Below are 24,003 nucleotides of genomic sequence, written 5' to 3' on the forward strand. Positions count from 1 at the left end.
TCAAAACTTCCAGGGTCTTCCACTGCTATTATCTTGGAGATTTTCCAATGCTCGTCTGAGTCCAGGGCTTCTGACACATGACAGAATGAGGATGAGACCTGTGTTTGTAGCAGCCCTGGTGGAATGAAGGTTTGATACTAGAACATTTTTAACCTGTTAGCCTGAAATTAGACACTGTTAACATCTTACTTTCAACATTAAATTTTCAGTGGAAAATGTAGCTTGCTTCAAATTGTCTTAAGAAAAGATAGGTTGCAGATAAAAAGAAAAGACTAATACATTTGCATTTTAAAACATCTATGTGCGGATTTGCTTACAAATCAAAAATATATTTGATCACTGCTGATAACAATTCCAGTAGAGTCAAGTACATGTCTCTCAAGCTCTACTGCTGCCAAAGGCAATAGCACAGTCTAGAAAAAAAAAAAACCCTTTAGGTACAGACACAGTCTTGACTCTGTCTGTGAGGGAGCAGCTATGCTGAGAAGTGAATTCTTCCTCTTCAGTTCAAAAACCTGAAATCAGCAAAGGAAAACCTCATAGTTAAACAAATTGGTTAATGAAGTTGATGCTCAGTGCTSTTTATCATCTGGATGTTTGTTCCATGCTTTACCTGAGCTCGCTGTATGTTGAAGAACCAGTTTATAAATGAATTAAAGGACGAAAGCTCTTAACAACCTGATGATACTTGGGCAAAGCTCTTCACTGTGGGTCTCTCCCTCCAGAGAAAACATCCACTGGGGCATTTTCCTGGAAACCTTCACAGAGKACTGAGTCCTCCTGATGTTCCTCCAAAAGAGGAGGCTCCTGCCTTTCTTTGTAGTACAAAAGCAATATCATTCAACTTTTTAATATATCCAAGTAAAAGCCATAATCCTCACAGAATTCAGGGGGAAATCCGTTAGTAAAATGTTTAGGCAACAATCACTCAAAATAGTTATTGGGTACTAAATGATGAAAAAGCTTTGTAAGAGGATTTTGGCTTATTTCAACAACAAAGTACACAAAGACCAGAAAAGTCAATTGTAAAAATTGTAAAAAAACACAGTAAAATGACACAGAAGAGGGACTTGATGCTCTTTCCAGTCTTGCTTTTATTTTCAATTTTCTCCTAGTCTTAGTATCATTCCAATTTTTCCTAAATCAAGATAACTTTCATTAATAAAATTATTTTTATAAAGCAGCTGCACACATTCTTCCATAACAAAATYCAAGTTTCAAGTTAAAACTCTGGGAAAAAAGTAATTATTTTTGTGTTGGGAGTGTGATTTAAGGGAARAAAAGTAGTTGTCACAGGATACAGAGAAACTTCACAAGAATATATCAAACAGCACTGGAAGYCAATTAATGAGGCGGTAGAAGCAGGGAAGCAGAGAGTTTTACCTCTTCCCAGACAGCAATAAGTCTCTTACAAATTTAGCTGTCAGAAATGATTGCTTTGTTTTTGACAAGTGGCATYACTTCCTCTTGTATTGGAATTAAAATTGATTGAAATTGATTCATGACTTTTCAATATTTCCCACACCCTTTCATTCCTTTGAATTTGAAAACATTATTTCTGTGAAACAAGCACAGATAAAAACAGTGTATGTGCTTTCTGGATTTTATTTCTGATTCTTTCTTTGAGACATCTAAGTATTAAAATGAGAGAGAGACTAGTAATTAATTTTCCTTTAAAGAAATGCTTTAAAGAAAAGAAGCTTGTGCCAGGCAGAGACCCACAAGGGAAAGCAGTGCCCTGGTGGTTCAAGGAGCTTGTAACAACATTTCATGGTGAAACTGCCTGCACACAGCTCTGCCTGCACTTGTTTGGCTTCAGCAGCTGTAAAACTGTGCTTGTTTGGATTCAGCTGCAGGACCAGTTTGCCTAAATCTTGCAGCAGCAGAATACAGCGTAATTCAGGTGTCTTTACTCTGTAGCATTACTAAAAAAAGATTATATTAAAAAGTCTGCTCATTCTTGTCCCAGTACAATATGTGAAAGCACCATTTTTCAGTGCAGGACCCAAATGTATCCTGAACATTTCTTGATCTATCATGACAGCAACCTTGTAAGACTGTCGCTTTTTTATGATCCCTGTTTACCTACAGGGAACTGAGGGATAAAACATGGAAAGATCAAATGACTTGCACAGAGCTTCACCAGWAACTTGAGGATGGGGAAAGCACCAGATCAGTCCCTGTTAAACCTCAACAGAGAGCTGTGACCATGATAACACCTATTCTCTCAGAATACCCATGTCTGTGTTTAGTCTGATTGAATTATTTCGTTTTCATTGTTTCTACCCCCATTGTATTTAAGGCCTTTGCTGACTTCAGCTGACGAACCCCACGTGGAGCCAGGATGTGTTGCTTTAAAACTGAGACCAGCATGTCATCCTTAAAAYGGCAGTAGTCCAAGGATTTCCCCTATCCCTTATCATTTTTCATATGTTCCAAGCAGCGAATAACAAGAAGATCACCAAAAGCATGGCAGAAAAGAGGAGGACAAGGGCAGTAATCTGAGCAAGTGAGAGCAGGTAGGAAAGGGAGCCGTGATTGCATAGCTAAATTGTCAAGAATGGGAGTGACTAAAATAAATAAATAACTAAAATAAACAAAGCAGCTGGAGGCACAGGGAACATTCTGGGATAGGGTGAGAAGGATGGCAGAATTTCTTTCTTGCCATGAAGGTATGCCATGTTCTTGGTAATTAGTACCTGCTAAACCTGTTTTTCTTAAACTTGCTGTAGAATTTTTTTTCTCTCAGTAGGACACAARCAAGTGACATTCACTGTTGCCACACAGTACTCTTTGGATGACTGACATAGTGAAAGGATATAACAAATATTTTCTAATTGATAAAATCTGTGGAATTACAAAAATGACTATAACGATCTCCATAAAAACTACATTTTGAAGCTGATTCCTTTCATAATTAATCCTCCAAGAGCCCTGAACCCTTGTTATAAGCTGCAACATTGATATTACTTGAGAGAAAATTGGTTCCTGAAGCCTGTAGTCATTGCAGGCAGAATCATGGAGCTCTGTGTCGCTAGGAGTCAGAAACACCTTTTTCTGAGAGGCTCTGAGGGACTAATAGGCTGGTTTTCTTCGGCACAGAAACAGCTCTCCTCTGTGCATTTAATGACCTGATAACCTTTAGACTTCTTGGTGTCTGTGCAACCTGCAGCAGCAGCAACCTGTCAGAGTCATGTAACCAGAATTGGTTCCTTCCTCTCCTGTCAGACTGCTTTTCTTTGTTTTCGTCTCCTCTGAGCTAACAACCCTTCTGTGTAGCATCCTGCAAGGTCAATCTCTGGCACTCTCCTTTGGCACATCTCGTAACACCCTGGTCTCTTCTCCACCTGTATAGCTATCTGTGCTGGGTAAGTGTCTTCTCTTCTGCAGCTCCAATACCTGGAACAACCTTACTTTGTCTCTTGTTGACTCTCTGTCTTGTTTCAAATTCCATTTGAAATAGCTTTTCACCTTTGCTATATCTATTTTTTCTCTTTGCTGCTTGCTTGACTTGTAATTGCATTAGAGGCCCTGAGTGAAACACTTTGGCACAGTTAAAAGACAAGTCCATATACACATATCCTGTACTGAAGTAGAATTCAAAGGCCAGRAGAGTTTCTTAAATACATGTTATAAAACCAAAACACTCCCTTCAAGTGTGAGTTTGGAACTGATGCATCCCTCAACCAGTGCTGGAGGGTGTTTCTCCATGAGTAAGAAGTAATTAGCACCAGCAGCTAATCATGTACRGATTTTTAAATACTCTCCATTTTGCAGTGCTTTTCTTCCTTTGCTGTTTGGTACATAAATTAATGAGGAGCTGTGAGTGTGAGAGGAGACGATTTCACCCCCACAATGTAAGAAACACTTTTGTCATAAGCCATTGCAACGTGTCATTGAAGGTTCTCTGCACTGAGGAAKACCTGTGCTGTCTCACATTAAACTGTAGATAATTTGGCAAGTGTGATGTTGCACCCTGTCACTGGAGTTAGGGGCAGTAGAATCTGCTTAGCTGTGTCAGCTGAACAGGCTGCYCTCCCTCTGGTAGTTTAGTCTGTATTGAACAGATGGCCCTTTCTGCCTTCCTCTTCCATTTCATAATGCTATACTTGTGACACCAAATTCTGAAAAATTAATGCATACATGAAGGCATCCATCCATATATTTTCTTTCTTGCACAGGTTTTGTGCAAGACTGCAGTTCAGGATTTGATCTTGTGTGAACAACATACCTTCTCAGTCAGAGAAGCAGCCGATTAGCTTAAGCAAACATGAGTGTACAAAATGGCTGGTGTAAAGTGTGCCTCTCACTACTGTAATAACTCTGCAGACATCTTGCTTTCTTGCTAATACAGGTTACATGCATGAAGCTCCAACTACATAAAGCAAAGGTTAGAGTACTAGGAAACTAAGGGAAGTTTCTTCATTCTTTGAATTTTTTAGTTGACTCAGCATCTGGGGCTGGCACACACTCTTTTGTATAAAGGTAACTACAGTGGGCCTTTCATACTGCTCCCCATGTACTCAGAAGACTCAGAAACAAAGCAGAGCAAGAGCCAGGTTTACAGATCAGAGTTTGGTGAAGCATTGCTCATGCTGTGTTTGCAGTAAGATACGAGACTTTCGATGGGAAGCAGCTATCCAGCCTCCATTGGCCTTGGCACTAAAAGGGGAGTGACAGTTTCCACCAAATGCAAAATTCTGTATGGATAAACTAMATATCAAATAATGATACGTAGTTTATGCATGTACAGCTGTGTAAGAGACTAGGTATTTACAGAGTTATTAGAATTATCACAGAACAGGCTACAGAGGCACAGCTTTTATTCTCTCACAAATATTAGTAGGTGTATAATTCTAGTTTTGAGCCAAAGGAGTTTGTGACAATTGATTTAGCCTGGCTGCTACTACAAAACTTCATAACAGCATATTGTAGCACCGGTGAAATAGGTCATAATTAAGCAAGAAATGTTATTMTATTTATGTATAAACAACTTATTTGTATTCATAGTAGATTGTCTCCACAAATCTATTCTTGTCTGAGAGCCAAATAGAAATTTAATGTCATTGTCATGTTTAGGTGAACATCATGCTCTTATATTCCCCTCTGTTTGGCCTTGAATAAAAATCAGAGCAACAATAATATAAATACTATGAAAGTAGTCATGAACAGTAGCCCATCTGTACTGGACAGAATTCTACAAATCAATTAGATGGTCATAAAAAGCTAATCAGATGTGGATGAATCAACTGTGGAAATAAAATGGATTGAACTCTTATGTTTCTCTTATACATGAACTCTTATTGTTCATGTATAACCCTTTTTAATAATCAAAATGGGTAAATTACACTAATTAACCTTTAAAAGTTTAGATKATTTCTAAATAATAGCTTCAAACAATACCTATTCTTTTCATTGTTATTTTTAAGTGTTTTGTCCGTGACAAGGCAGTTTCATTACAAGATCTTCAGTAGTTAAGTTGTGCTTTTTTCTTATTTCTCAATCATTAGATTTTCTACAGTATGTTCTCCCACTCTCCCCCATCARATAGAATCTGAAGTCAGAAGAAGTCAAATTCATATATCCTAGGAAGAAATGTCAAGAAAACTTGTCTCCTGGAGAACCACTTGAGTTGTGTCTCACTGCTTTTGGGTGGCATGGATCATCTGAGATGCCATCAGACCCTCTTCCTACCCAGAGGAGCTCCTTATCTGGGCTAGTGCAATGCTGGTAGCAAAGACAATGTGTAGCCCAGCCCTTTTGGACAGGTGGCCTGGATCCTGAGCAACCTACAGGGCTGAGGGCTGCTTCATCCASCTTCTGCCATCCTTTGTGAGAGGATTCTATGGGTTGCTGTTACAGCATGGCTGAAGAGAGATCCCTACAGCTACAGAAGCCTGGAATACTTAACAACCCCTCAACATGAAAGGTTAGGGAAAATACTCACTTTTATGGAAAAGGGAAAAGGGAAAAGTTATCTGTAAAGGAATCTCTCTGGAGACTTTTTATTACCTCTTCAAAGCCCTCTCTCCAGGTTTTCATAGAGGAGAGGATGGCTCAGCATCTGTTACTGTAGAAAATGCTTTGTTTATTCTCATTGGAGCAAATTATTTGTACACTGTTCAATCAAAAAATTGCTTTTATTCAGTATTTTGACTCCTTCAAAAAATTAGTCTTCAGCATTCTGGGGATAAAATTTCTCAGTACTGTTGTAAGGTATTAATTAAAACAAAAAAGATAACTTGTGATGTATTAAATAAATAAATACATAATCCAGGACTGATCACAATACATTGGATAGAATGGTGAATGGTTTGAGTTTTCTAAATTACTGATATTACCTGCTGATATGAGGGCTGTTCAAAAGGGCACTTCACTTTTGGGTTTATTTATTAAAATCCTGCACTCAACTGTAAGAAATTAGCCTCCTAGAGATGAATCGCTCCCAACTCAGAGGAGCCTGAAGCAAGGAAACTGATCATGCACATATTGCAAAACTGCAGTTACACAAGCTCCAGTGTTTTACTGCATCTCTCAAAGTGCTAAACAGCAATGTGAGGCAAATGTTCCCAGCTTAATAGTGACGCTCTTAGACATTTTCCTCAAATAATTAATGCCAAATTTACAGTGCTGTACAATTAYCCTTTTAATCTTGTAACTGGAAGCCCTTAATAAGTGAGGTGCAATGTGAAACACAGACTATTGGACTGTAACAAAGCCAGGAAAAAATGACAGATTAGCTTTCCGGTAAGCATAAATGAAGAGACAGAATTTGATATGTGAATTTTGTATATTGAAGCTGGAATTAAAGTCTGTCTTGAGYTCTTGCACTGGAAACAAAGCTATCCTTTCCATTCTCTGTTGGCTACATGGATTTTTAGTATTTCCTTCAAAGCATGCACCTTAAAAACACCAGGACAGAAGCAATGCAGCTCAGGTAAGTGCCTTGGCAGCCTGGAGTGCTTTGCAATCTCTCTCCATGGTCAATCAATTTTCTTTTTCCAGTGAGTTTATAGCACAGTAGGGTTGCAGTTGCTGACAGTATGGAAGAGCTGTACGCTAGAACAATGATAAACCTGTTGTGGGCAAGTTAATTGAAGAATGCAATTCCTAATTACCTGATATTTCAACTGGACGTGTGTTGGCAAGGTTCACAGAATTTCATCTGAACCTTGTGATACATCATCCACAATGGGTTGCAGTTATGTTCAGTGCAAGATTTCCTCAATGAGAAAAAGTTCTACAGAGAACTAATATTGTGTAACCCAAATCTGCGTTTATCTACTGCCAAGTTTGGGGTTTCCATTGTCCTAAGAAAGTGCGACTTCAGAAACAAATGGCATTTGTACATGACTGATATCAATAGGATTTCCACTACTGAGCGAGGTGGGGGTGAATAGTGATGCTGAGATCTCCTCTCAAATGTCCACATTAGAGGGGAGACAGATTTTAAACAAACAGCAGACTTGCTTGTAAGCCTAAATTAATGAAGAATCTGCTCAATACTTATCATTTTAATGGCAGCGGGCTTACTCACTGATGAGATACCATCTTACAAGCAAACCTTAAGAAAACTTTCTCAGATTACTCGCAAATTAAAGCGCTCTGACATTAGGCAGTTAGGCAGAATGCTTGTTGCTGTATAATAGATGTTAATGCAGTGCTGCAGACAAGTAGAAGTGTCTCCACAAAAGCACTTACATTCTTTCACAGGCAAACTTCAGAGATACAGACTGGTAGAGTCACACTCTTCCATCCCTGAGAGAAATGCAGCAGGTGGAAGCGTAGCAATAGTCAGAGGAACACTGAGCCTCTTGCCATCAGGCAGAAGGAGGGGACCTGAAAGATGGGGGGCAATGGAAACAGGTCCCTGTTTGGGAGGCAGGAGAATCCCCTCCCAGCCCCTCTTGCCTTCTCAGGCGCATTATTAAAATAGGTATGAGATTATGGAACTTGATAATCAAGCAAATGATTGTGAAGGTGAAGGTCAGGGGTTTGCCCACAGCAGGTCAGTCAACCAGATGCATTACTAGTATAGGTTTTAAGAAAGGTCACTGTTGTGATTTCTTTCTCAGGGAAATAGAGGGCCCTATATGGTGGTTGGATCCATCCCAAAGTCTGTTGCTTCCATGGGGTTCAGGTAAGAGATATTACTGGGAGATGAGTAACATCTGATTATTAACCCCTTCTGATTGACTGGGCCATCAGTGATAAGGTAGAGAAGTTCTAGGGCAGTTAAAAGGGACTTCAGGATGCTAAGACAACTGGTTGAAGGGATAGAAGCAAAGGCGGTGCTTTCCTCAATCCCTTCAGTAGCAACAAGGAATGCTGAAAGGAACAGGACAACCAGCTGATCGACATGATCATGTACAGTACATGATGCACATGAGTGGAGTCTACTGCTTTGTAAAAGCTAAACCCCTTTGGCCATTCCTCCTCGCCTGGTAAGAGCCACCTCCTGCCACTCTTGGTACTGTTTGAAGTGTATGGTGTGGCAGCTATACCCACAATGTACTCTTTCGAGCTATGGCTCCTGGGCCAAAGGACCAAGAAGAGAAAAAAGAAGTAAGGCTTATCTACTTCAAGTAAAAAAGCTGCAGCTCACTGTGCTGGTTCACCAAAATACCCCTCATAAAACTTGCTGTTAGGATTTTCAACAATGACGGCACTCGGACCTCTTCCTGGAGGGACACCACACACCTGAGAGGTTACTATCATACTGTTATCCTTCCTGGAGCCAGGACAAGAGCTCAAGCAGTTTATCTCTCAACTCTGCTGGTTCACCTCAAGAGAAACACTAGATGCAGTAGCTATAACAAATGGTATTCTAGATAAAAAGATGAGGTCACACAAAACACCATCTATTCTTCAAAGGCTGTGCCCAGTAAGTACTGTGCATAACACCTGTAACAGAGGCTGATACAGGGACATYAACAAGAGTCACTCTGCTGTGAGCAGAGCAGTTCACATAAAATTTCTGCAACAGCTACATTTCTTCTAAATGGGAATAACGACAGACAGTAAATAGAAGAATTTGTATAAATAGAAAATGGTTTATTAAAAAACAAATAAACAAAACCAAACAAAAAGTCACAACAAAAATCACACTTCACTCTGTGGTCAAAGGTCTGACTTTTAATTAAGCTACACAGCTGGCATTCATGCTTCAAAAGTCACGTAAGCATGCATATGGAAGGCATATGCATGTGGTGCCTTGCTGGCATGCTCCTCAAAATCTCCYCGGCTTGGTTTTCAGAATACATTGTTTGTTAGCAGATTATGAAATTTGAATTCCTACAAGACACTGAGAAAGTGAAGAACAGTTGTTTTTATTTACATATATAGGATTTCCATAATCACCTGTCACACAGAAATGCAGTTTGCTGCATTTCTAACAGCTGTAAAAACAGTGACAAATACAGAAAAAACCCACAGGTAAGCATGCATTGTGCAAAGTTTTGGTAATTTTTTTCCCAAGTCAGTTTGCTTCTGAGAAAGTATTTATTTCACAAGTCTATACAAACTACTTACGTGAACTGTATTCAAAAGGTAGTCCTTTTGAATACTTAGTCATCAAGAATTACATGTGAGATACAGCTTTTGTGTGCAGGTTAAGACTTTTCACATACAAATGACACAATCCTCCTTTATAACAGAAGGAAATGGATTATTAGAATGACACTCCTGAAACATTCTTCATTTTAAAGTAACTATTTCATTAGTAAGATCACTTTTAAACAAGTTACTTTGAAAGAAAGCTTTCAAGATCATCCAAAGCAGCTTACATGATTGCTTGTCTTCATTACTAGTCGTCTCTGAYGAACACTACTCAGGTCTCTGGTTTAGGCATGTGTAAAGCACGATGAGAATTCTGAAAACACTTATCGAAGAAGCTGCTCAGCCTCCTTGGACTTGCTTTCTTTTGTTTTCCTCAGTAATGCCTGTTTTATAGCATTGATCTTTTCATCAAGTTCAGCCAATGAATAGCTCTGCTAAAAGAACAAAATAAAAATCACTATCATTTACATTTTGTAATTGCTAGAGAAGTGGTTTATCACTTGATACTTGAGGTCACTGCATATTGCACTAAGTGATAGAACGACTTCTGCAGAATTGTSTGAATCTAGTCTTGGCCTATTCAAATTTAAAAGAGTATAAACTTGCAAGAAACAGAGAGGCCTAGTCACGGATCAATATATTCATGCTACTTCTGTTAGACACTTGTTTAGCCTCCCTATAAAAAACCCTAAGAAATCCCTTCATGTTAAAACACTAGACTACCCACATTTTTTCAGAACTTGTGTTTACAGCTGAAGGGGTTTTTTTCCCCTATTGCCCAACATCAAGCTCTTTCCTGTGCCACTTAACCTGACAATTGGTCTTCTTACAAAACTGGTCATCACCCTTTTTTATAAAAATACTTCACCCTATGCAGGACTTTTTTTTCCTCATGTAAACAACACTATTTCCTCAAGTCTCAGATAGCCCACATCCCATTCCAAGTATTCTCCCCAGTCCATCTGTCTCCAAGAGTGATGGCTAGGAGCAGACAAGGTTCCAGCCAAGCCAGCTATTTCTACTTTTTTTTTCATAAACCAATAAAGCAAATTGAAAAATAATTTTTAAATCAACAAAAACCACTAAACCAAAACAAAACCAGGTGATGTTAGTAGACGGCTGATCAGAATGCAGAAATTGCTTGTTACTCTGAGCTTGATTAACATCATTACAGATTTTATTCTATCATCCTTCTAACTGGTGAAAACACTAACTTGCCCTAGTACAGATTCTCAGAAGACTCATTTCATTGCAACATCCTTTAGCTTTCTGTCTCCTTCTCTCTTTCTTTGGYAAACTATCCAGTACTGATGCAGCTATTTCTGAGAACTTAGATACTTGCTTTGTAGAACTTCTGCTTACTTTTCACTCAAAACATCCTAAACTTAAGACGAACAAGAGTTAATAGCACTTACATGGGGAGATTGAACCTTTCTCCTCTTGCCAGAACAACTCTGAAGAAAAGACATAATCAAAACAGACTTAATGTTGCATTGACAGAGGACCACAAATAATTCTGTAACAATGTTGTCAAGAGTCTTTAAAGTATAGAAATAACACTGACTGCCATTACATGGATTAAAGAAATCTCTTTTATAATTAAGTACTTTGGATCATGAGAAATACTACTGGAGAGCAGTCAGAAGCTGTTGAAGCTTCTCCACATTTGGCAGTCAACAGCTACCAATTTAACTGAAGCTTCCTTCAGACAGAATTGAGCTTTTGAAACTGTCAATATTTTTCTCCCTAAAATTTGCCTGTACCGCACCAATATTTATGCAAAACTTTGGATAAAATGTGCTAATTACTGCACGACATTACTATTGCCACCATTACCCTTTTCTTCCCTGATCCTCATTCTAGAGATCCTAAAGCACTTTCAATAGAAGTTTCAGCTTATGAAAGTGTATGTTTTAACTTCTGGTTTTTAGCCARGTAATGGAACAGCCTCAGAAACAATGAACTTTACTGGTCTCCAACACAAATAAAAAAAATTTAACAAAAATGTGTAGTCTTTCTATTGATTTTTAATTACTGATTCTTCTTTGCTAGTCTCAAGGGAGAAAACACAAATTAAAATGCAGTCAACAGTAAAAGGGACCTTCTAACTGTTACATGGGAAAAGAAGAGCATGATAACAGAAAAGAAATTTCTACAGTCAAGTAGAGCCTGATGTAGTAACAACTAACATTCTCTTTATCCTAATACCCTGTGGTGAGTGATGGTTAAGGTGTACTATTCAGAAAGAGACAGAGCTCTGCCTGAAAACCAGAAACAAAAAAAMCAAGTCACAGAATCACATGAAGCAATTTTTAAAGGGTTTACTCTCTCATGCTTCTGGAAGTTATTCACATATTGTTAGCATTTGGATCATGTACAGAAGCCCAAATGATTTCAGCTGTTCTAAGCCATTAATGATTTGTATCAAAAATCAAAATTTTAGTCAATTTTCTTGACATAAGAAACACTTCTGATTTTAAGGCAGGGGACAGGAACACAATCCCTTTGACACATTTCTTACAAATTAGTTAAGCTTGGGTGGCAGCAATTCCCCCCCCCCCAACATATACTATTTCCTTTTGAGTGAGAAATTAGGCAGATATGAATATGAACTTGATTAGATGGTCCACATGTAATATAACCACTACATCAAGCCAGAGTTATTTATTAAAAGTGTCTGCCCTCTGACTCTTAATTTTACCTCTGTACATCAAAGATTTAAGCACAAATGACCCAAAATGCATTTAGGTATGCCAAAAGAAGGTGAGAAAATTTCTTACTACAGATTGAAAATATTCAGGAGACAGTCCTTCCAGCTCAAGGATTTTATCTTCAAGCTTCTTAATTCTTTGATAAATGTCTCTTGGTACTGGACCACCTAAATACATCAGTACAAATGCAAAGAAATCAGGAAAAGCACTTGAATAACTTATTTAACTCAAGACTGAGTTAACATGAATTCTTCAAGATTAGCTATCAACCAGTAGCTGAAACAAAATAAATGGATGGGACAATAAAAAGGAAGCATAATTAATATGATACAGGTAAAACCTGACTGATAAGCCAGTGCAGTCAATGAAGGCAGTAGGACAACTTCATGAAGCTGGCTGAAGTATGTCTGATAAGGTCCCTGAAACAACTAATGATCACTCCTACAATATTGGTTGAACATGAAAGGTTACCACTTCAAAACTGACACCAGCAATAGGAGAGAGCAGATGGGATGGCTCATGAATCCAGCTTTGATAGCTAAGACAGGTATCTTTCAGAACAATCTCCACTGAGCATCAGAGGTTAGAGGACAATTATGAATTGTGCTTGACAAAGAACAGCATTTGCCTGACCACAGATGGGAGGAGTAAGGAATGCATGTGTTCAACAGAGTAATAGAGCTCTGAAAAAAAAAATAAAAAATGACCAAACAAAAATAAATTAAAAAAAAAAGCCCCAAGCTCCCCCAAGACCCACCCTCACAAAAAAAAATCCCACAACAAAACCCACACACACACCACAACAACAGCAACAAAAAAATCCCACCTCAAGCCATTTGCTGTTTTCATCTATACCACAGCAGCTTGGCCTTGTTTCCCCAAGTAAAAATAGAACTGAACAAGAGACCAGCCTTAGCAAGCATCTCATTTGCACTCCATAATATTCTATAATGAAATAACTATATGAAGTAACTGTTTATCACAACTAAGTACTGGCTATTGCAATTAAAATGATAGTCTGGCTCTGAACCATATCAACAAATAAGACCTTAGCAAGCTTTTACTTTTTGTCACCCATTTCCTTTTATTTCTGAGTCTATTAGACAAGACAATTCTATTCCACAAACTACCAAAATAGGCACTAATGTGGAGTTTTGGTGGGGTTTTCTTCCATTYGTCTGTTTTGTCCCTTCAAAGAAACAATTTTGCAGGTAGGGTCCCTCCTTCTACTCATTGCTCAGCATCTGCTAATTAAATTGGCTAACCTCTCMCTCTTAATATTGCTTTCTCTTATGTAAAGGGACGAGCTCATCCTTTGTGTTGATTCTATCCCCAGCCCACAAGTTGTCTATGAAGCAGTCTGAAGTCCTAAACCCAGCTTTTCCCATTCATTGGGTCAAGGCAGGACTCCAGGGGCTATGGAGATCCCCACCTCCAGATATTCCATATTATTTTAAATCTTGTTCTGATGTGCCTCTCTCTTATTTGCCACCACATAAAGTATATTTTTACTAACTCAGCATCTCAAATAGGGCATAAACCTGAGTTCCATTTTGGGCATAAAACCCTAAACACTATATGATTGTACTTGGGGTGACCAAACCCTTCAGTGGCTCTATCCACTGTTTTTACAGAACCAGTTTTTACAGGCTTGCCCAGTTTCACCACTGTAATGACAACTGTAGTATAAAATGGCAAACCAATGTCAAAATTAAAGCATGATACAAACCTGTTTGTAACCGTAAGTGTGCTTCAATGTTTTGCAATCTCTCCTCAACAGCTTGGTTTCCACAATCATGCATGGGTACACTGGCTTTATGACTGGACCCRTGTATTCCTTCAGATCTAGTCTGAGGTCCATATGTGTTTACTACCCTAGAAACTAGGTAAAGAGAAAATAAATTTCAGATATATGCACATGAAATGCAATGCAGATCTAACTGAAATAATCAAAACACAGAAGCATGAAAACCCACATTAAATCAGTTTCACAAAGTCTTGCATATGAAGGGTTCCACACACATTAAGATCAAAAGTTCAAACAAAAGCATTTCTGTATTTTTTCACAAGTAACTAAGCCTAATAAAAACCTAGGATTTTACACAAGCAAAGTAAAAGAATTATTTATACATCCATGTAGAATGGCAGTGTCAAGAATCTGTCATCAGCTGCTGATAAACAGCAGAAACCTTGATACCTATGGCAGCAGCTGTCCGTGTGAGCTTTTGTGAAAGCGCAGAGGSCAGAACTAATATTACAGGAAGCATCACAAATACATGAAGATGAGGGGAGGTACACAACTGGAAGAACCAACACAAATCTCAGTAAGGAAGTTCATTACAGTAAAAGGTTTAGTGACTCTTCAGCTGCATCTGGGACTACCTTTTTACCCGTGCTGAGCCATGTCCTCATTAGAAGATTTTGGTCACTTTTCTTTAAATCACAGACATTTCTTGAGTCCTCCTGATAGAACTACTGCAGTGTACTGCAGATTTAAAGACTATATTGATAACTCCAGATGCTGAAGTGCACACACACATACACCATCTTACTCAATACTTCACGAAGGCCACATGCTACATTCTTGCTTTAATTTAYACTGGTTTTACTTTCAATTCCTTTCTGAGTATTTTTCACATTTTAGTTATGAACTGAAGTGAAAAGTTCCCTTTTTCCCTGTATTAYGCTACCATCCAAGTTACAAATCACAAATATTGTTTAAAACAGTGACTATTGAAAGAGGTTCTGTGTGAAAGACTCTAAAATCAATCTCACTTCCCCATGTCCCTCTTAGCTCACCAGACATTTCAATACTTTTTGTGCTTTGCAGTATTATTCTGAATTACAGAATTAAAAATAATTAATTGGTTTCTAAAACCAGTCGAATATTATTGCTCTCAAAAATGGAAAAGAGGGTTACTTTCATTATCATTTTGGTATTTTGTTTGTTTTTAAAATAGGGTAACTTGTGTACATCTGGAGAGCAACATGCAGTATTTTATACACAACTTCCGTTGGACAATAATTTCTATATTATTTATTCCTTTCCAAAAGTTAGTGCAGTGATAAACTCATTCCCCAGCTTGTCACTTCCTATAAATTTATGTCTTAGAACTTCCACTGTGCCAAAATTACATTCTATTTCAATACACTTAAACCAACTTATGAAAAATAGAAGATAATTCTATTTAATCTCAGTTCCTTAACTGAACTGGTGGCTTCACCCTAGAAGAAAAACTAAGAATTATTCAGCTTCTCTATTCTGCATAATCTTTTGCACACTTCCTTTCACACAATGAAAGTAAGCKACTTTGTTTTGGTCTTTAGTGCCTAACCACTGGAGACATAAATGAAGATGTAAAAGCATTTACCAGAGTTAAAAATCAGTATGCYAAGTTTGAATTTTTGAGCATTCTATAAAAAGTTTTAGTATCAAAAACTCATCAGTGCTGTTACATCTAGACACTTAAACGGGTATTAAAAGAGTTGCTTACCCTTTATATGACTTTTAAATCCAGGATAGGGTGTGAAAATTGCATCTGTTCTGGCACAGCTATTTTCTAAATAAATAATGATACAAGTGAGGTCCTAGTTATGTATTTACAATTGAAAATATTCTAACCACCACCAGCTTTGACTTTTAACAGATCTAATTTAAATACCTTGAACAATAAAACCAATCAGAAATACTTAATTCATTCTATAAACACTTGACCATTAATAGCTTCACAGACTTGCAAGGAACTATTGGTTTTAATTGGATAAGTGACTCTTATAAATGTATGCACATGTGTGTACAGAAGTTTATTGGATCAGGACCAAATGATTTGGTTCTTACTTTTCACTGCATTTCTCTGCAACTTATTTCTTTCTTCCTGTACAGAAGCCTTCTTCCTGCTTGCCACTGTCGTTCTGGTTTTATGTACTTTTCTGAAACTTCTTTATTTTTCGACTGATCTAGTTTATTCATGAGCATTCTTTCCTAAACCTTCCTGCATTTATTCTGATCCATGTGACCTCTTTCATTAGCTTAACCATAAAAACCTATAGTATGGACCACCTTAATTTATTCTAATGTTTATACTTAAATCTCTGTTCATATACAGCAAAGCTTTACACATATTTTATTATGCCTGAACAATATAATAATATTCTGTACATAATTAACAATTTTGGGAAACAGTATTTTACGATCTAACATATTCTACTAGACTTCAGATGTCCTCTCCATTCCAACTAACATTCAAGCAGTTAAACTTTTTAAGAAGTTTACTGAACAATAAGCTTTGATCTAAGAGCATAAGTACATCACAGAGATAATGCATATGTGGGTTCACAGGTACTTAGAAAATATCTCTTACTACTTATGTAGTTTTATGTACATAAAATTAACTTTGAAGATGCATTTAGCTACAGTTACTGATCCTGTAAATGGGAACCAGTTTCCCAGATGGATTTAAGATTGCTTGGTTACAGACACAGCCAATTGTACTAGCTGGTGTATGAAAAACACCAACAGTGTGAGCAATGCAAAAAAAAAAGTTATTCCAAGCAGCTAGTAATTTAAATGGATCAAAAATTCTTCTTTGTAATTTAACTAGCATTAAACTAACTTCAATTTGAATATTCAATTCACAAAACATTTCTGAACTGCAACTGAATTTACTTTGGAGGAGCACCTAGTTACAGCACTGGGAACAATAGCTATTAAATAATCTGATCTAAGATTGAAGTTCTTAAAATTAATACAATAATAGATAAAAATATTTCTCTATGGGATGCACTAAATGTTGTCATCCAGCGACTACTTACTTTGTTTTCCTATCTGACATCTGCAGTGGACATRCAAGTTCTTAATTTTAAAACAAAGTTACTCTTAAAAGAAACTACAGTTTTAAATATAGATTAGTGCTTTTGAAAAATAAAAAAAAAAATTAAAGAAAAAAACCCATACAACTTAAATTGCTATGAAGATTAAAGTCTGGCTAGCCAGTTACCTTGATTACAATCAATAACATTGCAAAATTCCCTGACATTATTTTCATTGATCTCGGCTTGTTTCCTCTCGATGAACGCTGATATCCGCCTGTCAATCTGCAGGTAATAAACATGATAGCATATATCTACTTCATTCTTTAAATTTAAAATTTAGAAAGGTCTTTCATTTTTCTGTTTTAAAATTTACATAAATCACTTACTTCTGCTTTTCCAGCTTTTATTTGGACCACTTCTGGATCAAAATTAAAATGAGCATCCTTCAGATCTCCCAAGTCATAACTTGCATATTTTTCTTCAGTCTGACTGTTAGCATCATAAATCTCTAAACTTGTTTGGCTTTCTGTTTTACCTGCAGGTTCAACATGGCCTATATTTTCCTCTTTGATCAATGACTGAAGTTTTTCTAAGAGAGGCTGAATAAAGAAAACAGCATGTTAGGGTTATAAAAATAAAAACCCAAAAGTCCCAAAGCCAAGAAGACAAGTAATACTACTGTTTTCAAACCAGACCAATGGAAATAATTTTGGGAATTATGACATCTGGGTCTGACAGAACACAATAATAAGATTAAAAAGAAGTTCCAAATATTGTACACACCATGATTCTGACCTTTTTGACCTGAGTTTTTCAGAGGTTTGTAGAGGAAAACTCCCCAATTTCTGTGAAAATCTGCCCATACTCCCATTTTACTAACTAAATGAAAGCTTCGATGGCTGGCATCAATGCCACTTAATTAACATGTCATTCAAATGCTTACTCAGAACAGTAAGGCTTAGTATTTTTCCTCCTTAACATGAAATCCAGTGCTCTTACACTGTAAAGCCTTTACTTTATCACCACAGCACTACATTCTCCACTTGAAACCGCAGTTGCCCAAGTGAATGAGAGAACACAGACATGAAATACATAGGCATTATCATGAACACATGCTTTGCTTGACACGGTTGATTATCTACTCAGGTCATGAAATTAAATGAGAAAATGCACTGACATTAGCAGGAAAAATGCTTGTTCTACTGAAGTAACTCTTACATACAATATAACAACAACATCTCAGTACATATATATCTCACTGTCTCTTTTTAATTTTTAACAGTTTCATCTAGTCTGAATTTTATTGCTTATTTTCTCTATAAATTACTTTAACTTTTTTAAAACAACATGATTTTTAGCAGTTAGATTTTCTGAAATGGAATCAAATTCCTACTTGCAGCAATCTTACATTTTGGATGCAAATTTTATATGCTTTTATCTTGCATATTTTCCCCTTCTGTTCATCACACCAAAGATTTGGTGGATGTCTGGAAAACAAAGGGTCTTTCTTTTACCTACAGACAAGAAAATATAGAAAATTCCTTTTTCATCCTCCCAGTACTAGGTACCTCAAATAATTCATTGACTAGCTGAAGCAAAATAGTAGTACTCAAACCCCCACCTTTTACATATGAAGTATCAAGGTCAAAACACTGTTCAGTTACCATCTGACAAACTGCTCATCCTCCCTGCCATGCAACTAAATKACTTTTGGCAGGGTTGGAAAGTTTCAAATAGTTAAAAGAAAATGACAGGAATGGTGACTGGCTACTTGGCAAGATGAGACATTAATGTCAAAGAAATTACTCTTTAAAAAAAAAAAAAACAACCTACGCTGAAAATATATTTAATTGCAGTAAGACACTCCAGGATGTGTCATGCTGGGATAATGCCACTTCTTGAACCACTGAAAGCACTCTATGAGCCTCAAAACTCACCCAACGCATGGAATCATTATCATAGCATGACACACACCTGCCGTGTCTTATTGCTTAATTATAACCCACCATAGATGGAAATGTATCACATTTACAATGCAAGTCTAGAAATCAATGAGGCTGCATTTATTCAGCCTGCTCACCTACAGTGGCTATTCCCACCACTAATCTCAAAAATCTCTAAGTACCTATGGAGCGAGCATAGCGGAATCCCAAGYATTTAACACTTTTGCATTCCTTTTTTGTTGAGCACAGCAACATAATGATATGAAATATATTGAAATTTTACAGYTGAGGCAATATAATTACTTTCAGTTGTTGATCACTTTTGTCAAGTCAAATGTGTCCCATGAAATGTTTACCTGTAAACATAAAATATGCTGCTGAAGTGCACTAAGGAGCAATGCTGGCTGAAGCGCTGGTGTGCTCTGAAGCTTGCTCCAATCAATTACAACTTTCACAATATCGTCTCCAAGGTTAAGCTTCAACAGGGTAAAATAAACACAATAAAAAATTATATTACCTGCATTAGCATCACTAGAGTATACAAGATTTTTACAAGACAAATATTATGCTCAGTCTCATACAGACCCACCCCATTTTTAGAGGAGAACATTGAAAAGATTTACTATTAATTAAATCCAAGCAGCTGTCATATTCCAAGTAAGCTAGCATTTGCAGAGAATTAAAAATTCCTAACTAACTCACCATACTTTTATTGTATTAATTCAGTCCTTAGTTTTATTAAATTAATTATTGTATGAAAGCATATTGTTCATGTTAATCACTCATACCATCTTTTAAGCGATGCTAGAACCACCAGCGTGAAGAAACATGACCCAGGATAGCAGTCTCCTGTAAGTTCAGGTAATTTATTCCAAGACTGCAAGACTATCTATGCCTGCATGACCCATACCTTCATGTAATACCATGCCATATTCTTGTTTTCACTTGCTCCTAATCCAAAAGAAGCTTTACATTAAAAATAAGTGCATTAAAAATAAATATTAAAAAAAACCTCAAGGTTTAACAAACTCTAGATTATACAGCAGCACTACCAAACCCATTTTCAAATCTGTATATGTATTAGGATTGAAATTAACAATTGCCATAGGAATCACAATATTTAACTCCTWAAGTAATAAAACACAGATAATGAATTTGAAGTATTATTTAAAAAAAAAAAACTATGTATCTTCTACAAACTAAAAACATACTTACTAAGACAAAGCTAATTGTCAATAACCTCTAATACACTGACACACTTTCACACCCAACTTCACCCTTTTTGTTACACTAAAGCACTTCAAAAGATCTGAAAGTAATGAGAAGTTTCACTTCCCAAAGCCAAGTAGGTTTTTTTCCAACCAAACATTCTGCAAGTGATACTCCAAATTCTAAATACAGATAAAGTTCTTGTTTGAAATCAAGARGACCTATAGGTACTCTACTTGCAACACTGAATTCCCAATTCATATGCATACTTGTACATCCATCCCTCACTCCTTCCATTTAAAAAAAAAAAAGTGGGAGTGGAAACAGAAAAAAAGAAACCTCAGGAAGATGACAAGTGACCTTTAACCCATGGTCTAAAGCCATTTAACTTCTACCAGCATCAAATATTAAGAATAAGAACACAGAACATATGCACTTGTGTCCTGATGCCACCACAAAGTGTATGAGGAAAAACTGAGAACTGAACACAAGAATGCCTTCATTCTGAAGGCAAAGCTGTCAGTGACAAGCWGTTAGTTTCAAATCCTAGGATTAACACAGTTTTGTAAAGAACTATCAGCCTAAACCTTTCTTTAGTGAAAGATCAGCCTTGTTAAATTCAGAATCAGTTCCCAAATTACATAGCAAAGGAGACTTTCTGACTCGATACATTATATAATGTATTTTAGATATTTTCACACAAATGGTTATTCCTGTTTAACACTYAAGCTAAATACACAGGATGTAGGAAAGTAACGTTCTAGGAAATAGTAGTCTTGAACATGTTTCAAAATCAAGAATGTATTTAGAATTTGGTAAGAATAAAATTTATTTTAAGAATTAAGCCACTGTGCATRTGTGATMATCTGAAGTATATATTTCTCCTATATGCTATATTAGTCTGCTGACAGGTAGATTAAGTCATCCAAATGAAAAAAAATAGAAGTCCTACTGCAATTTCCTAATAAGCCTCTTYTTTCAAAATAATCAGCTAATGTGTGCTTTCATATCATAATGCACAACTCCTGTCCAGGTAGTTCAAGGTACAAAAAGCAAGAGAACTTCTAACAGAATAATTTAGAGGCCAGTGATATTTTTAACTCACAGACACTGATTTTAAATAGAAGTAAAGAATAAAMCCCTCCTATATCAGTAAGTTTCTASTACAATAGAGTAAGTTCTCAGTCTTTCACATTCTACTACTTATTAGAACTGTGACAAACAAATTTATAAATTCAGTATTTTGATAACTTCAARCCCTTTGTCTGATTACAAGTCCACMGTCTATTCTGCAGCAATTTACAGGATCAAAAGTAATGTCTGCCCTTTGAAATTGTTTTATGAAAAACACTGTCACTTGACTCTTCAAAGAACTTTTCAGGATTAGTTATACTGGTTTTAAGAGTTGTCATTCTCAGATGTCCTCTTGGTCATGTACTGCAATTGAYTGCTCAAGTAAAAGAAATTCCTGTGCCAGAAATATTCCTGCTTACAGCCCAACTTACTAGCATAAATCCAACTTAAACTACTATGATGAATCACAAACTGCAACTGCTAGCAATCTGACACATGGTCACTCAACTCTATAAAATGGAAATGGGGAATCAACAGTTTCAGTCAAAAATGCAAGATAGTTTGCTAGAATCAGTAAGAGGGTAAAACACCACGGTAAATCTGTTAGAACTCAAGCACTGGCAACAAGTGTGCAACTCAACAACTGGAAAGGATCATGACTGAGCAATTAAAAGGACTTTCACAGCTAAGATGGAGCAACCAGATCCCTACAGTTCATTGCAGTGGACAGTAAAATGAGTCTGTTGTCATGGCAAGAAGAAACTCCAACCGCCAATGAAGACAATTTACCCTGCACTGTATAACTCTGCCAAGGAGATGTAGCAACCCTAAATAGTTCTCTTACAATTGTCTGTATGCACCCAGTTATTTTTAAAAATCACTGGGGTATTCCCAGTGACCTGCTAGCTATACAGCCAGCTTTGGAGAAAAACAGAGAGAAAAAAAAAGAGTTTTTAATGTAGGTTTAGAAACAATTAATTAAACCTATGATGAATACCCTAGTTAAGAACTTAGGAAACGTTCTCATTAGTCTCCTTTGTGTTTTTCATAAACACAAGAGCTCTAACTTTTCACTGATGTGTGTAATACTGTCATTCACAGTTTTGTTCTTATACTCAGATAAACTGAGAGTCACTAGCTCTTCATTGATTACATTCAGAATTTTCACCAGGAAGAACTATGGGGCCTTTAAACCTCAATAAATAGTTTTCTTGCCTCAGTCATCCTATGAAKCAGCTGTGTCTGAACATCATGCTGTTTAGCACCATACTCCTGTTCAAAAGCTATGGTATTTTTTAATCACTTTAGAGACAGGAAAATTGAGACTCTTAAGTAAGTGCCTGAATTATCCAGCTCTTAATTCTAGCTGTCTTTTGTTTGAAAACAGAAACAATTATTAGCAGAATTGAAGGTGAGATGCAAATACAATAGAGTTCTATACAGATGAGAGGTGAAATATACGAAAATATAATTTCAGATCAATCAGCAGCTACTCCTCTACAYATAAGAGCAATTTCTATACCAAACATACATGGTTACACCAGCTCCTGCAAATACTGGTCATCATCTGGCCCCAAATCTTCAAACTCCTAACTTTGTAAGGAAGAGTGTGGGTTTACTGTCTTCACAGAACTAAATGTTTCCACAATGGAAAATKAATTAATCTAGAAATTATTTATATCAATAACGTTATTAGCGTTATTAAACGTTCTCCTGATAAGGACCTTCCACCACTACTGCAACATCTGTTACACAATTCATGAACATTACTAAATCTAAAGTAGGTGTTTCAACTTAAGTATCACAGAGCAAAACATCTTTAAAATTTCTGACCCTCAGATGCACTGAGTGCTTCACAGTATGTCATTATCAAGCTGGGGCTAACTTCAAGCTCCTGATCATTTATTTTGATTTAACGCAATGTAAGTTTTCAGTAGCTTTTCAATTCAGAGTAATTAATTGGTAAGATACAGCAATTAGGCAGACTGCACTTTCCCATGGAATAAATCATCCGTCAAACTACAAAGTGACACACAAGGTCCCGTYACTGCGAGGCAAAGGCACGGTCCCGGCTGCGGGACAGAAGCAGCAGCAGCCGCCACGCACCCTGGGGTTGCCCCAGCCGGAGGGAGAGGCAGCCGGCACCGCCGCCCCGGCCCTCGCTGGAGCCAGGCGGGCGCGAACAACCTCCAGAAACGAGGCAGCTCCCTTGTTTGTGGCARACTTGCGTCCTTTTCAGCACCGTACCCTATTCCTGGAGCCCACAAGCGCCCGCAGGCCGGGGAGAAGCAAGGGCCGGCCCTGCGCGGGCCCCCGAGGAGAGACGATGTGAGCCGGCGCGGCACCCAGGCCAGCTCCGCCCTGAACCTTCCCCACCGCCCGCCCCTCACTCACCTGCCCCGCCAGCCCGGCGAGACAGCGCAGGGCGCTGCTCGTTACCTCGGAGGCCGCAGGGTCGATCTCCGGAGCGCGGCCACCGGCCGGGAGCGGGCTGGGCACGGCCGCCGCCGCCGCCATGACACCGGACCGGGCCGCGGCCGCGCGTCGCCCAGCGATGACGAGCGCCCAGCGCTGGCCCCGCCCCGCGCGCTGATTGACAGGCGCGGCAGCCAATAGCGAGCTCCTACGGAGTGGGGGCCCGGGGCGGCTGTGGGGGCGCGCGCTGTCGGCTCGGTGTCCTGAGCGTCAGCCCGAAC

At 37.8% G+C, this 24,003-nt stretch overlaps 1 protein-coding gene across 4 annotated transcripts; it reads right to left on the reverse strand.

Annotated features, from left to right (window-relative positions):
- Positions 1–9,039: 9,039 nt before the first annotated feature.
- On the reverse strand, positions 9,040–23,855 carry MBIP (MAP3K12 binding inhibitory protein 1). Of its 4 annotated transcripts, XM_057367431.1 has the most exons (10): positions 23,702–23,741; positions 19,813–19,990; positions 19,381–19,500; positions 17,468–17,680; positions 17,267–17,363; positions 15,764–15,829; positions 13,999–14,151; positions 12,339–12,436; positions 10,974–11,012; positions 9,040–9,992 (listed from the first exon to the last, which is right to left on the reverse strand). In XM_057367431.1, the coding sequence occupies exons 2-10, from the start codon at positions 19,813–19,815 to the stop codon at positions 9,882–9,884; spliced, it is 900 nt and encodes a 299-aa protein (XP_057223414.1). In that variant the 5' UTR covers positions 19,816–19,990; positions 23,702–23,741; the 3' UTR covers positions 9,040–9,881. The 4 variants fall into 4 exon arrangements, with proteins under 4 accessions (XP_057223414.1, XP_057223331.1, XP_057223248.1 ...); XM_057367348.1 differs by lacking the exon at positions 19,813–19,990 and having other exon boundaries at positions 9,040–9,989; positions 23,702–23,855; XM_057367265.1 differs by lacking the exon at positions 19,813–19,990 and having other exon boundaries at positions 23,702–23,855.
- Between the last annotated feature and the right edge of the window lie 148 nt (positions 23,856–24,003).

This window comes from Malurus melanocephalus, unplaced genomic scaffold (genome assembly GCF_030028575.1).
Source record: "Malurus melanocephalus ecotype Western Australia unplaced genomic scaffold, MMel_1.1 scaffold_0, whole genome shotgun sequence".
NCBI lineage: Eukaryota > Metazoa > Chordata > Aves > Passeriformes > Maluridae > Malurus > Malurus melanocephalus.